Source organism: Myxocyprinus asiaticus, chromosome 3 (genome assembly GCF_019703515.2).
Source record: "Myxocyprinus asiaticus isolate MX2 ecotype Aquarium Trade chromosome 3, UBuf_Myxa_2, whole genome shotgun sequence".
Taxonomy (NCBI): Eukaryota; Metazoa; Chordata; class Actinopteri; order Cypriniformes; family Catostomidae; genus Myxocyprinus; species Myxocyprinus asiaticus.
Window position 1 is genome coordinate 4,876,599 of NC_059346.1, and position 13,579 is coordinate 4,890,177.

At 39.4% G+C, this 13,579-nt stretch overlaps 1 protein-coding gene across 2 annotated transcripts in view; it reads left to right on the forward strand.

Moving 5' to 3' along the window:
- Nucleotides 1-1,519: 1,519 nt before the first annotated feature.
- The window catches only part of pxna (paxillin a), a 43,006-nt gene continuing 30,946 nt past the window's right edge, over nt 1,520-13,579 (forward strand). Inside the window, exon 1 of one of the 2 annotated variants that reach the window (XM_051671003.1) lies at nt 1,520-1,648. In XM_051671003.1, coding sequence (XP_051526963.1) covers nt 1,636-1,648 — 13 coding nt within the window. In that variant the 5' untranslated portion in view covers nt 1,520-1,635. The remainder of the gene's footprint in view (nt 1,649-13,579) is intronic. The other variant, XM_051671009.1, reaches the window with a different exon arrangement.

Genomic DNA, 13,579 nt, shown 5'->3' on the forward strand with positions numbered 1-13,579 from the left:
TCCTCTGGAGCCCTGTGACCTCCGCTCCCACAAGAGATGGACGTGAACGTGTAAATTTAGAATGTGTTCTATAGATTCCCAAAGAGCCCAAAGCTTTCAGCAGCCTGTTCACACCTGCTGAAACATGGGATATCCCAGTGTCTAATCATAGCCAACAGCTCCCTCCGCAATTGGCCCACACACGCACACAAACTTCTCTCCTCAATAAAACAAATTTAACCATAAATTATATATTTTTTCTTTAGTTTGTGAAATACGTGACATCAGAACATTTTAAAGCTTGAATTTTCTGAATATCATACATTGTCTAAAGTAATTACTGGAATTAAATTACTAATGCATACACGATTGCACAGCAGAATACATAACATCATGATGAAGCTGTGTTATGCAATGCCCTGATGACTTGATCACTAAGTAATGTAGAGCTAGACACAGTATCGCGTGAAAGGCATAATGATGACATTCTAAATGTGTGGGCTATTACTGCTGTTCAAATGAGCTAAACACCTGGCAGAAACAGCTTCACACAACTGACCTGTTGATAAAACTTATCAAATGATTTAATGGACAGACTATGGTTAATAGATATGACTTCATACTACATGCAAGTTTTGCTGTAAATTAAGAGGAAATATTTACGATTTGGCTCTAATTCAACAATCAAATTTAAGCAAGTTTTTGAGCATGTTAGCTCAAGATGCTCTTTGGAACATTCTCAAATCTTGCTGGAATAACATGGATCATCAGGTTTTGAACATGCCAGCTCAAATGCTTCTGAAATTCATATTAATTCATGTTAATAATAATAATTTTAACTTTACTCAAATTGATGTGCTACTAATTCAATTTGTAATGACATTTTGTCATATTAAAATAAAATCTAAATTGAAGCATTTGCATGTGTATATTTATATAATATCTGTCTGTCGGCGTAGTGGGCTAAAGCACATAACTGGTAATCAGAAGGTTGCAGGTTCGACCCCCACAGCCATCACCATTGTGTCCTTGAGCAAGAACCTTAACTCCAGGTTGCTCCGGGGGGATTGTCCCTGCAATAAGTGCACTGTAAATCACTTTGGATAAAAGCATCTGTTAAATGCATAAATGTAAAATGTAAATCGTTAGACAGACAGACAGATATGCAGGCAGGCAGATAGATAGATAAATAGATATATAGATAGAGTTTATAATAATATGCATATTATATACAATTTAGCACAATTTTTCTATATAACTCTAGATAAATAATCATATTATGTATGTTAATAAAAATTATAATGAATTTAAATAATGTAATAATTTATAGGGCAATGTATCATAATGACATGTTACAATTAAATAAAATGTAATAATATAACTTATATAATTTAATCTTATTACAAATAGACTGTTTACCAAATATTTTATTATTATTATTATTATTATTATTATTATTATTATTGATATAAGGAAAGGACAGTGTGCAACGAGGCGCTGCGCGTGCTCGTCCTCATCTCGGACTCGCGCCGCGCATGCACAACAGTTGAAAACTTCTCCGCGTGCGATTGCGGAGCGCACACGAGCCACGAAACAGAGCGGATCAGTAAATCATTGGCTCCTTCTCACAGTGCCGCATCAAAACCTCCGCGAAACATGGACGATTTAGGTGAGTATTAACTGCTCTTACGGTTTACATCGGATAATCGTGAAAGGATAAGTTTGACGCGACGCTAGAGCGAGGGATTAACAAAGTAAAAGCGGATCAGTGGGGTTGTTGCCAACGTCAGCGCGCGCCGATGCTGGTGTTTATACAGCAGTGACTGCAGCAACATGCGCTTTAAATCACATGCCCGAGGCGCTGTACAACTGTTTAACGCTCATTTAGACATTATTTTCATGTATCTTAAGCTGTTTGGTGGTGTACATTGATGCTGCAGTGTTAGTGGATTGGTGTCAGATTTTTCAAGGCTTTGCAACACTTGCAATACTGTGTGTGTGTGTGTGTGTGTGTGTGTGTGGTGTGTGTGTGTGAGTGTGAGAGAGATAAACATCAGACCCTTGCTATTGCAAGAAATCAATATATTATATATATATATATAGCATTTTATATACCTCACTAAATGCAGAAGTATGAGTGATACTTTGTTGTTGCTTTAAGTGCAACTAGTTATTTTTGTCATGTGGTAGTGCAACCACTGCAAATACAAAACTTGTTGGACTACCTTTAATAGGATGTAAGGTTAACGTTGAAACAGTGTGTCATTTAACAACCTCCAAGAACGTTTTTACCGCATGTGTGATTAGAATGAAAATTTTTTTTGTTGTTTTTATTCAACAACTGACTGTGAAGTACAGAAAGGGTATTGAAAGAGACATTATTCAGTGACAAACTGATTGTGTACGTTGATATCATTGGACACAAATTACACGAAACGAGTCAAACCAAACTTTTACTCTCAAAACACAGTGAAAGTATCTCGGTGCTGAATGTCTTCGCCATTGTACTCAATCACTGGTGAGTTAAATCTGAACATTTACCAGCCAGTGGCTAAATACAGACATTTTAAGTTGCATAGTGCTAAATTTTGTCACATATGCAAGTGATTTTTCGCATTGTAGAGGGTTGTGCATTGTCAAAGATCAATCTTGGTATATAAGAATCAATATCAGGATCATTCAAGCGAAGATTGTGATTAATTGGAAAGTAAATATTTTTACCCATTCATAAATGTGCACTCAGTAACTTTTGTCCTCGTGTCATCTTGGACTTACACTGACACCTAGCGGCTTGGATGCAGCATCATTTAAAATCAGTAGTTTTCCGTTTCAGATGCCATTGTAGAAATTTAGTATTCACAGTCAGCCATGATTACTTCAATCAATGATTTATAGTGTCAAATAACAGGATGGTTTCTGAAAATTTTGAATGGGGAAAAATTACTGAGTGCATCTTTAAAGGTGACCTTTAAACTCTTAAAGACATGCATTGTAATTTTGCAATATATGTAGGAAATCGTGAGCGCTCACATTAAAATGAAGACTCCAGTCATATCAGTAACCTTATAAAAGCTGTTTTATTCTACATGGAGAGGGTCCGCACATGGGGGCTGCCATGTTAGCATCACATGACCAGCCGAATACTACTCGCCTAATCTCAGTAACCGTCCTGTTAGTTGACACTATCACTCATGGATTAAATTAATCATGGCTGACTGTGAATACTACATTTCTACAATGGCATCTGAAACTAAAAACTATTGATTTTAAATGATGCTGCATCCAAGCCACTAGGTGTCAGTGTCCAAGATGACACGAAGATAAAAGTTACTGAGTGCACATTTAATTGTGGTATTTACCATTTCAGACTGTAACAGTTCAAGGATGGGCAAGGAGGAGGCAGGAACCGGCTGAACAGTAAACATAAAACAAACACAAACAAACACAGACACACATGCAATGCAGCCGCGTGTGTCTCTCTCTCTCTCGAACTGGGGCCTCCGGCTCCCCTTTATCTCGCTCTCCAGCTGATCAGCTGATTCACGCGCCGCGTGTGTCTCTCTCTCTCTCTCTCTCTCGAACTGGGGCCTCCGGCTCCCCTTTATCTCGCTCTCCAGCTGATTCAGCGCCGGCCGTGCATCGTCACAGCCAGGCCACGCCCTCTTCCTCATCACACAGACATAAAAACCAAACCAACTGCTGCATTTGGTCTGTTAGACAGACTCTTTCTGTTTAAAGCCTAAAGTCGCGGTCACATTTACCTTCAAACAGCAAAATTCCGTGGGCGAAATACAGTACAACTGCAATTTGGAATCCGTGCAGTCGTGAATTTTGCGTGATGGACCGGTGGTGAAGAATTTCCCCTTGCGGATTTGGCGTGGAGTTCAAGTTTGGTGAACTTCGATGGGCAAATTCGCTGTGTTGATAAATATGAAGTTGCTTTATTTGGCAGTGACCTCAGTGTGGGTGGTGCTTCGTACACAGCTACACTGAATATTCACAATGGACAAGGATATAACTTTAGCGGCGAGTTTATTTTTAACTTCACTCTCACAGAGTATTAAGTGCAACATTTTTTGTTTTTGGGTTGGGGGGATTTTCTTACCTTTTCAACCCAGTTTGGCATGCCCAATTCCCAACGCGCTTTAGGTCCTCGTGGTGGTGTATTGACTCGAATATCAGTTGCCTCCACATCTGAGACTGTCAATCCGCGCATCTTATCACGTGGCTTGTTGGGCACATTACCGCAGAGACCTAGTGCGTGTGGGGTCTCATGCTGTTCTCCGCGGCATACATGCACAAACTCACCACGTGCCCCAACGAGAGCAAGAACCACATTATAGCGACCACGAGAAAGTTAACCCAGTGTGACTCTACCCACCCTAGCAACTGGGCCAATTGGTTGCTTAGGAAGCCTGACTGGAGTCACTCAGCATGCCCTGGATTCAGCGTTTTTACTTGCTGAGCTACCCAGGCCCCACTAAATGCAGCATTAAAAAGAGGCTGCCTGGCAATTCGTTTTTTTGTTGGGTTCACACACGCTCAACATCGGCCCATGCCTTCTTTACCTGTGAAATTTCGGCATGCAAAAGTAAATGTGACTGCGTTTTTATTTATATTAAAGAAGCCAAACTTTTTTTCTCCTGAAGGAACCAAAGCACCAAAACACACAAACATTGGTGTCCAAAAAAAAAATTGGTGTCCATTCACTTGCATTGGATGAAGCTAAAAACCTGGGATACTTTCCTAAAAATCTTAAATTCTGTTCTGATGATGAAAGAAGGTCATATACATCTTGGATGCCCTGAGGGTGAGTAAATTATCATCAAATTTGCATTTTTGGGTGAACTATTCCTTTAAGTATTCAGTTCCTGGCCAGAATAAGATGCAAATGATCCAGACTTTATGCCGATAGTCAAAATCTGGCAGTGCGAGATTACATGGCCCTAGGCAATGAGAACATGAATGGCATAATGTAAATAACCTCTAGAATATTAGTAGCCTGAGGCTGCTTTTGAGTTTCAATGAGAAAGCATGACTTGAAAATCTGTGACCTAGAGCCCTAGTTTTTGACAGTTTAGACACTAAAGTGGAAATGGAGAGTGAACCAGTAAACCCCATCGTGAATGTAGTGTGTGTTCAAATACTGAATGTACTTTAACTCAGGACTGCTGAGAGGATTATTGGTGCCCCCTTGCCCACCCTCCAAGACCTGTACGTCTCCAGAGTGAGGAAACGTGCAGGTAGAATCACTCTGGTCCCCACACACCCTGCCCACTCCCTCTTTTGAACAGTTGCCCTCTGGCCAGCGCTACAGAGCACTGAGCGCCAGGACATCCAGGCACAAGAACCAGTTTTTACCCTCAGGCCATTTTCTTCATGAACAATTAAACTGCCTCAGGACTCCCCCATAGTGAAATAATGTACATACATATCTCATGCACATATGTAAATTCATATTTAATTCAATAACTGTACATACCCCTACCTTGCACATACATTACCACTTGCACATGTACATAAGCCATTCTGTTATATGTCCTATTATTTGTATGTCTATTTATACGCTTTGTTTTATATTCTGTCTCACTGTAATGTTCTGTGTGCACTTGTTTCTCCGATCACCCAAAAAAAATTCCTTGTGTACGTGAGAACACTTGGCAATAAAGTTCATTCTGATTCTTAAACAGTCTTACATGCAGGGTTTGCTGCATCATATTATCTAAGTATTATGGCATGAAACTGGTATGTATGTGGTCTATGGCAAGCTAGAAAGGTGCAGTGTAGTCTTCATTGGTGAAAGCTAATTGTATATATATCAATACTGCTGTGATTGTTAGTGCAATTCATCAAAAACATATTGAGTATGTTTAAATACACAGAGTTGCGGCAATCCGAATAAATTCAATCCGATTGCAGATTTCCAAAAGTAATATTTATATTTATGCATTATATGTGCATCACATGTATTCTAGAATTTCTGTGCAAAGAGCAGCGTGCACAAAAGATATTTTTTTTTTATCTGATTTTGAGGTAGTCGGATTTACATAATGGCTGCATGTGTATTTTTTGTGTATCATGTTCAGTGTGTCTTATTGCAGTAGTTGAACTAAAGTGTCTTGTATGAGCCAATCATCATGTGCTTATGAAGAGTTTATTTTTATACATACATACAGTAGTATGTCTGTCTGTCTGTCATTCTTGGCTGACAAATAACAGTTCCTTGTCTACCAATCACTGAGGGCGATTTAAAAGAGCGCGTTAATAAAACGTGACGTCATCCATAGCAACAAGGTCAACTCCGTCTTACTCTTATCTTAAGATGTCCTTAGTAAAACTTGCTCTTAGCAGTTTTGTGAATAGGTTTTAAGCAAAAACAAAAAACAAAAGTGGTAATGGTGGGCTAACAAAGGTAATGATGTACACTTGGACTTCTGTGTTTCTGATTGCCAAGCAACCGAAACAAAAACACAAGAAGACAGAATTAAGCACACAGATGGAAGTGGTTTGATGTTAAAGTTGTGTATTTGGTGGAATAAGAAGTTTTGAATAAAATAAGAATAAAAATTATTTCACTTGATTGGAATTTGTTACATTGTTTTTCTCTACTTTGGCAACAAAATCTCAATGTTCTCTTTTGGTGTTGTCAAGCAAACAAGTGATACCCAGTGCTGAAGGATTTTACCAATCAGAAATTAGCATAATTAATTCTGATTCAAAGTAATGGTCATTGTCTAATCACTGCCAACCATGTTTTTTTTTGGGGGGGGATTCTTTTCTCCTTTTTCACCCAATTTGGAATTTGTGATTTGCCTCAATCCGGGTGGTGGAGGATGAATCCCAGTTGCCTCTGTCTGAGACCATCAACCCGCACATCTTATCACATGGCTTGTTGAGCACATTGCCATGGAGACATAGCGCATGTGGAGACTTCACGCCATCCACCGCGGCATCCGCACTCAACTCACCACGCACCCCACCGAGAACGAAGCATATTATAGCGACCACGAGGAGGCTACCCCATGTTACTCTATCCTCCCTAGCAACTGGGCCAATTTGGTTGCTCAGGAGACCTGGTTGGAGTCACTCAGCACGCCCTGGGATTCGAACTAGCGAACTCCAGGGGTGGTAACCAGCGTCTTTTACCACTGAGCTACCCAGGCCCCCCACTGCCAACCATGTTAAAATATATTCAGAATTTATAATGCTTAATTAAGTACTGATTACCATTGTCCCATGTTCGTCAAACATGTTGAGTGGTCCAAACATCATCTGCAGCCTCAAACTGAACTTTTGTTCGGATTTTAGGAGTGAATGCACTTAGCTGCCTAGAGAGCTAAAGGATGCTCCCTTGCTCCCTATTTAGTGAATGACTTAACCTCCAGTGTGCTGTCTGTCTGCACTGGTCTCAGAGCAGTATGAAATGCACCTTATTTTCATCCTAACTCCACATGAAGCCTCTGAAAGCAACATTTTTCAGCTTTTGGATGCATCCATTGATCCTCAATGTGATAATGCACAGAGATCATAGGATTTCTAAGCATAAAAAAGGCCTGCGGTCATTTTTTGATAAATCACTCAAATTTTCGGATGAAACTAGAGACTCTAATCTTTTGCCTCAAACAGGTTTCAATGTAAAAACGTAATTACGTTTCTTACCAGATGTAGTTTTGTTAGCATTTCTCCCTAAGACAAACTACGCTGAGGTCGGCGCCATGTTGTTTTGACTCAGTGCATTGGAAGTTTAACTTTTTACTGACAGCCCAAAGTGTTCTGAACTGAGATCAGTAGGTTTAAATTAAATAATGCATAGCGTATAGTGAAGACAAAACACAATGTCTGCGCAGGATGACGCGTGGTCGCACGAGGCTAATATAAATAATTGTAGGACTGAGAGGAATATCGACTTTTTAAGGTATATCGATATATTTTCAAACGAGATATAGGATGAGACAATACCATTATATATAGATATAGTTTGATGTTGTGTTACATAACCAGTTTCTTCCGTAAAGCCATGCACGGTGTTTGCATCTCTCTCACACTCTCCGCGCAACCCCGCCCCCACTCTCCCTATGCGTCAGTGTGCAAACCCGGCCCCGCCCCACTCGCTCACAAGTTCTCCTGCAACATGGAGGGAGACACAGCGCCGCTCACACTGCAGAAGAAGTCCTGGTTAGTAAAAAGAAAAACAATGGTTCAATTATGTAGAGATGGTTTGGATTTAAAAGATCAGATGAGCAGCAGAATAGCTGCGTGCTGTTTGACTGACAGGTGGCTTGTGTGTGTGCGGCGTGCTTTACATGCTCGTGTGCTCTGAGAACGCTCGCGCCTAAACGGTCAAATACATTTCAAAATTCCGCCAAAATGCCCGTCTTGGTGAGGTGTTCATGTTAAAACAGAGTTATATTTAAAGTGAATGTAAACATTGGGGGAAATGCTGATTTGTATTGAAATGTACGACTTGTAAGTTTACATGTAACCTAATAGACCTGCCGCTGTCTAGCGTATCCTTAATATTAACCAAACAACAATAACATGAAAACGACAAATCCACTCACTGCTCTTGGCTGGATAACATTACTTGTATATCTCTACTATAAAAGTATTAAAGTATTATTCATACAGGGAAGACCAGTTGTAGTTTTATGTCAAATTCATTCTGAATGTTTAATTGAATATTTGACACTGTAATTTTCTTTTAAAAAGCACTGTTTTCTTAATTTGTTTTTTATTTTATTTTTATTTTCATTGCTTTTCATTTGTTATTTTATTACTGACTGTTTACTACTCTTGAATAATAACTTGAGAAATTAATTCTTTTATAATTAACAAATTAGTTAGTGTTAGGCTATTATTTGTTGTGGTATTGAAGCTAAAGACTACTGAAATTTTGGTATTATGATAAATGTGCTGCTGCTGCAACCCCGGCCACGAAGACTTCGCAGGCCAAATAGACTTCTGCCCCGAAACGAAGCACATTGCAAGCTCCATTTACCATCTCACATGTGGCTTTGACTTACAACTAGTCCACTTTGTCCATTTAGTCCACTTCGAAGAAAATACAGAGGTATATATTGTGTATCGCCTTTCAGCCTAAAAATACAGAGATATGATTTTTGGTCCATATTGCCCAGCCCTAAATAAGTTTGTTTGATCGTGGCCTAAAATCTTTAAATCTGTGGACATAATGTAACTAAATTATCTGGTGAAAAAGAGACATGATTGGATGTATTTACACTTTCTTTTGCTTCTGACAAAAAGCTGGTCATATATGGAGACTGTCTCTGAGTTTGCTGATATATTTTAGGGCTGAACTTGTGTGAAATTGCAGTTCTATTTTGCATGAACTGTAAAACTGTGGTCATGTCGCAAAGACATGAGGTGTAACTACATTAGCACCAATGACTTGACTCCACCCATTGGCTTAAATGCATAAAAATGCAACACGTTTAGTTTGTAAGCTTTCACTGTGGTTTGATATTTCTAATGTATGTGAGTTAAAGGACTAGTTCACACAAAAAGTAGATGATAAAAAAAAAAAAAGAAATTGAGAGCTACAGCCAACATAGTCTCAAGACGACTCGTAAAAATTTGACAGAGACGGCAAAAGCGTAAGCTATCGTACAACTTGTAAGAAAAGGTATGATTTATATTTGCATAGAGACCAACCAATCAACAAACAGAATTTCAAATCAATACAATACAGGCATTACATTTTAACCAGCCTCAAATCCAACACTTTATTTTAAGAAAGGAAACATCTGTGAACAAATTTGCTTACTCATTCCATATTTATTTAAGCATTACAAATGTCTGATGTATGTCAGTAACCTGTAATACACTTCCCTCATCCCATTACAATCCCTGATGTTTCTTCTGTGGAAGGCTACACTAAAGTTATTGTCTTATTGAAATCATGGTAAGGTTTAGGGCTTGGGTAAGGGGTTACACTTTGATTAGGTTTAGTGGTTGAACTTGGGTAAAATCATTAGTTGGTTCGTTTATTTTTCTCTATGGGAGTTAAAATACTTTTCTCAACCAATTCATACGATTTCGCCATCTCGTACCAATAAGGGTAAATACATGGTGACAGAATTTTCATTTTTGGGTAAACTATTGCTTTAAATCAGACAAAACAGTTCTGTCTAAATGAGTAACACAGAATGTGTTTGAATTTCCTTTGGTGATTCTTAGTCACATTTCAAGTGTCCTGCTGCAACAACTTCCTTTTTCTGGGAAATAGTGTTTGGTTGTGATGTGTGTAAACTGAGTGTTTGGTGACTGGAGAAATGCTCCATCCTCAGCACACACAGCTGTGTTTTGAAATGGTAGATGATAAGACTTTGACATGTTTGTATTTGTAAGTGTAAGAGAAAGCAAGAAAAGGCTTTTGTCTATATGAAATTGAATATATAAGAGTTCTGCCCTCCTGGATTATTTTCTCTTTTGCATTCTCATATATCAGTGTTCATTCTCTTTCTATGTGCTATGGTAAACTGTGATGACTCACTTCAGTTAATCAAGAATATATAAATACAGTCACGTCAACTACCAAACAGTAACAGGCTGCTGAAAGCTTATCTTTTTTTATTTTATTTTTTTCTCCCCTTTTCTCCCCAATTTTGTAATGCCCAATTCCCACTACTTAGTATGTCCTCATGGTGGCGCGGTTACTCACCTCAATCTGGGTGGTGGAGGACAAATCTCAGTTGCCCTCGCTTCTGAGACCGTCAATCCGTGCATCTTATCATGTGGCTTGCTGTGCATGACACCGCGGAAACTCGCAGCATGCGATCCATGCGCAACTTTCCATGCGCCTTATTGAGAGCAAGAACCACTAATCGCGACTATGAGGAGGTTGCCCCATGGTACTCTACCCTCCCTAGCAACCAGGCCAATTTGGTTGCTTAGGAGACCTGGCTGGTGTCACTCAGTACACCCTGGATTCGAATTTGTGACTCCAGGGGTGGTAGTCAGTGTCTTTACTCGCTGAGCTACTTGTTTTTAAAGATAACAAATAACAATTTATGACATGCAGTGTATTATTAAAGTACAATTACAGCATAACTGATGTGTAAATCTTGGAAATCTATTATAACCTAATGAGACAAATGTGACATGCTACCAACAAGTCCTACTGTACTGATAGTCATAGAAAAACAACGGCATCACATGTGTTTGTTTAGCTTTAGAATAAATGATTTATTTATCTAAACTCTTTGTATGCCTAGAGTTGTCCTTGAATTCTCTCAGTCTTTGTCCAAGTGGCGTGTTTCCCAGGACTTTCAGATGCATTCAGCGCGAGTCTAAGCAGGCAGAAGCATGTGAGGAATTCCCAGCGCACCTTTCTGCCCATCAGATAGATATATGGAGGGATGGGGAGGGGGGAATTAGAGCGAACTCATGGGACCGTAAGGTAATGCAGGAATGTTAGAGGAATGTTCATGATTCAATACAAGTTAAGCTCAATCGACAGCATTTGAGGCATAATGTTGATTACCTCTAAAATTTATTTTGACTTGTCCCTCCTTTTCTTTAAAAAAAGCAAAAATCTGGGTTACAGTGAGACACTTACAATGGGGGCCAATCTGTAAACATTAAAATATTAGCTGTTATAAAAGTATAGTCACAAGATATGAACAATGTGTGTTAACATGATTTTAGTGTGATAAAATGGGTTACTAATGTTTTCTGTGTAAAGTTAAATCAAATTTTATAACTACATTGCCATGACAACGTAATGCCAGTTAAAACCCTAAAATTACCGAAAAAACCAACAATTTAAACAACTTTACAGCTCAAATGATACACCAGTTTTAACAGAATAATTAATGTAAGTGCTTTTATAAAATTATAAGCTTCATATTTCTCCCTTTTAAACCCTCTAAAAGTTGGCCCCATTCACTTGCATTGTATGTGTGTTACTGTAACCTTGATTTGTGGGTTTTATAAAAAAACATTTTGTGATAATCAACATTATGCAGTCGTTTGAGCTTCACTTGCATTGAAACCGGTATATTCCTTTAAGTAGGGATTCGGTGGCCTTTCACACAGGTCCCATTTTTGAGTTCATCTGTGCTCTTTTTAATTGTTGGTCTTACGTCAACATTCTGAATGGACTGCTGCAATGTGTTGCTGTTTTTGAACCATCACATGAACCTTCGAAAGAAAAAAAATTTAAACGGAAAAAAATTATTAGGGATTTGTCATGATGGTCGATTAGTCATTCAACAACCGACTAGTCTATTAGTGACGTCGACCAGTCGTTTTCTCATATAATTTTTTTTGTGTCGATTTTTTTTTTTTTTTTTTTTTGGATTTTGGCCCCTTTTCTCCTCAATTTGGCATGCCCAATTCCCAATGTGCTCTAGGTCCTCATGGTGGCGCAGTGACTCCGGGTGGCAGAGAACTTATCTCAGTTGCCTCCGCTTCTGAGACAGTCATATCATGCGGCTTGCTGAGCGTGTTACCGCGAATACTTGTAGAGGCTCATGCTATTCCGCACGACATCCACACACAATATAGCGACCACGAGGAAGGTAAGCCACATGACTCTACCCACCCTAGCAACCGGGCCAGTTGCTTAGGAGGCCCGGCTGGACTCGCCAACCCGCGACTCCAGTGGTGGTAGTCGGCGTCTTTGCTTCCTGCATTCTTTCCCATTTCTTTGCACTTCGCCTCGCTTTTTTAAATGCAATAACGCTTCTTATGTGAACTCCCCTTCAGAAATGCATCGGATCAAGTTCACGTAAATTTGAAAACAGCCTAATAATACAGGGTTTAACCATGGTTAACCCTTTATAATTCAGAGTTAACCCTATAATAGCTGTGTCCAGTCCATCCCTCAGGTGGGTCTGCCAGTAAACCAGTTAAAGCTGAAGTGTGCAATTTCTACATGCAAAAATAAACATTGTTTTCAAATAATGTTGTGATTCACCTCTGAGCTGGTTTTTCTTTTGAATACACCCCTTGTCTGCCATTTGATTTAACAAACAAAAAGTCCTGCCCCCAACGCAGGCCAATGGTTGAGTCAGTGTTGTTAAAACAAACAGAAGAAGTTTTATAATGTACACACACAGTGTTGACAGTTTTCGAGAAATGTAATGGCTTACATTATGAATGGCTTACTTATAGTTGCACATTAAGCTGGGATAGGAGAAAGTAGTTTAACACCGAAAAAGTTACACACTTCAGCTTTAAGACTGATTAGTCATTCAGATAACACACTGTGGCAGCGGGGGTCAAGCATCCGTCCGGAGAGAGAGAAAGTGGTGAGGGCGCTTGCACCTGAGCTAGATTATGTCTAACACCTCTCTCGAATTCCAGTGAGCATGGGGAGAGTGGCATGTAAGCAGCCAAGCCACCAGCAGAGAGAGAGAGAGAGAGCCTGGCACAAGGAAGCCCATGGTGTATGTGAAGCTGATGAGTTTATGAGTGTTCGTATCTGTGAAGCTAATGAGTTTGTGAAACTACGTACTTGTGAAGCTAATGAGTTTTGTGAAGCTGTAAGCGTTGAAGTTGCCAATTAAAAGTCTTACCTGTGCCAGGAGAAGCCCGTTTCCCTGTGTCCCCCTCCCTTCTTCTCTCTTTCTCCCGG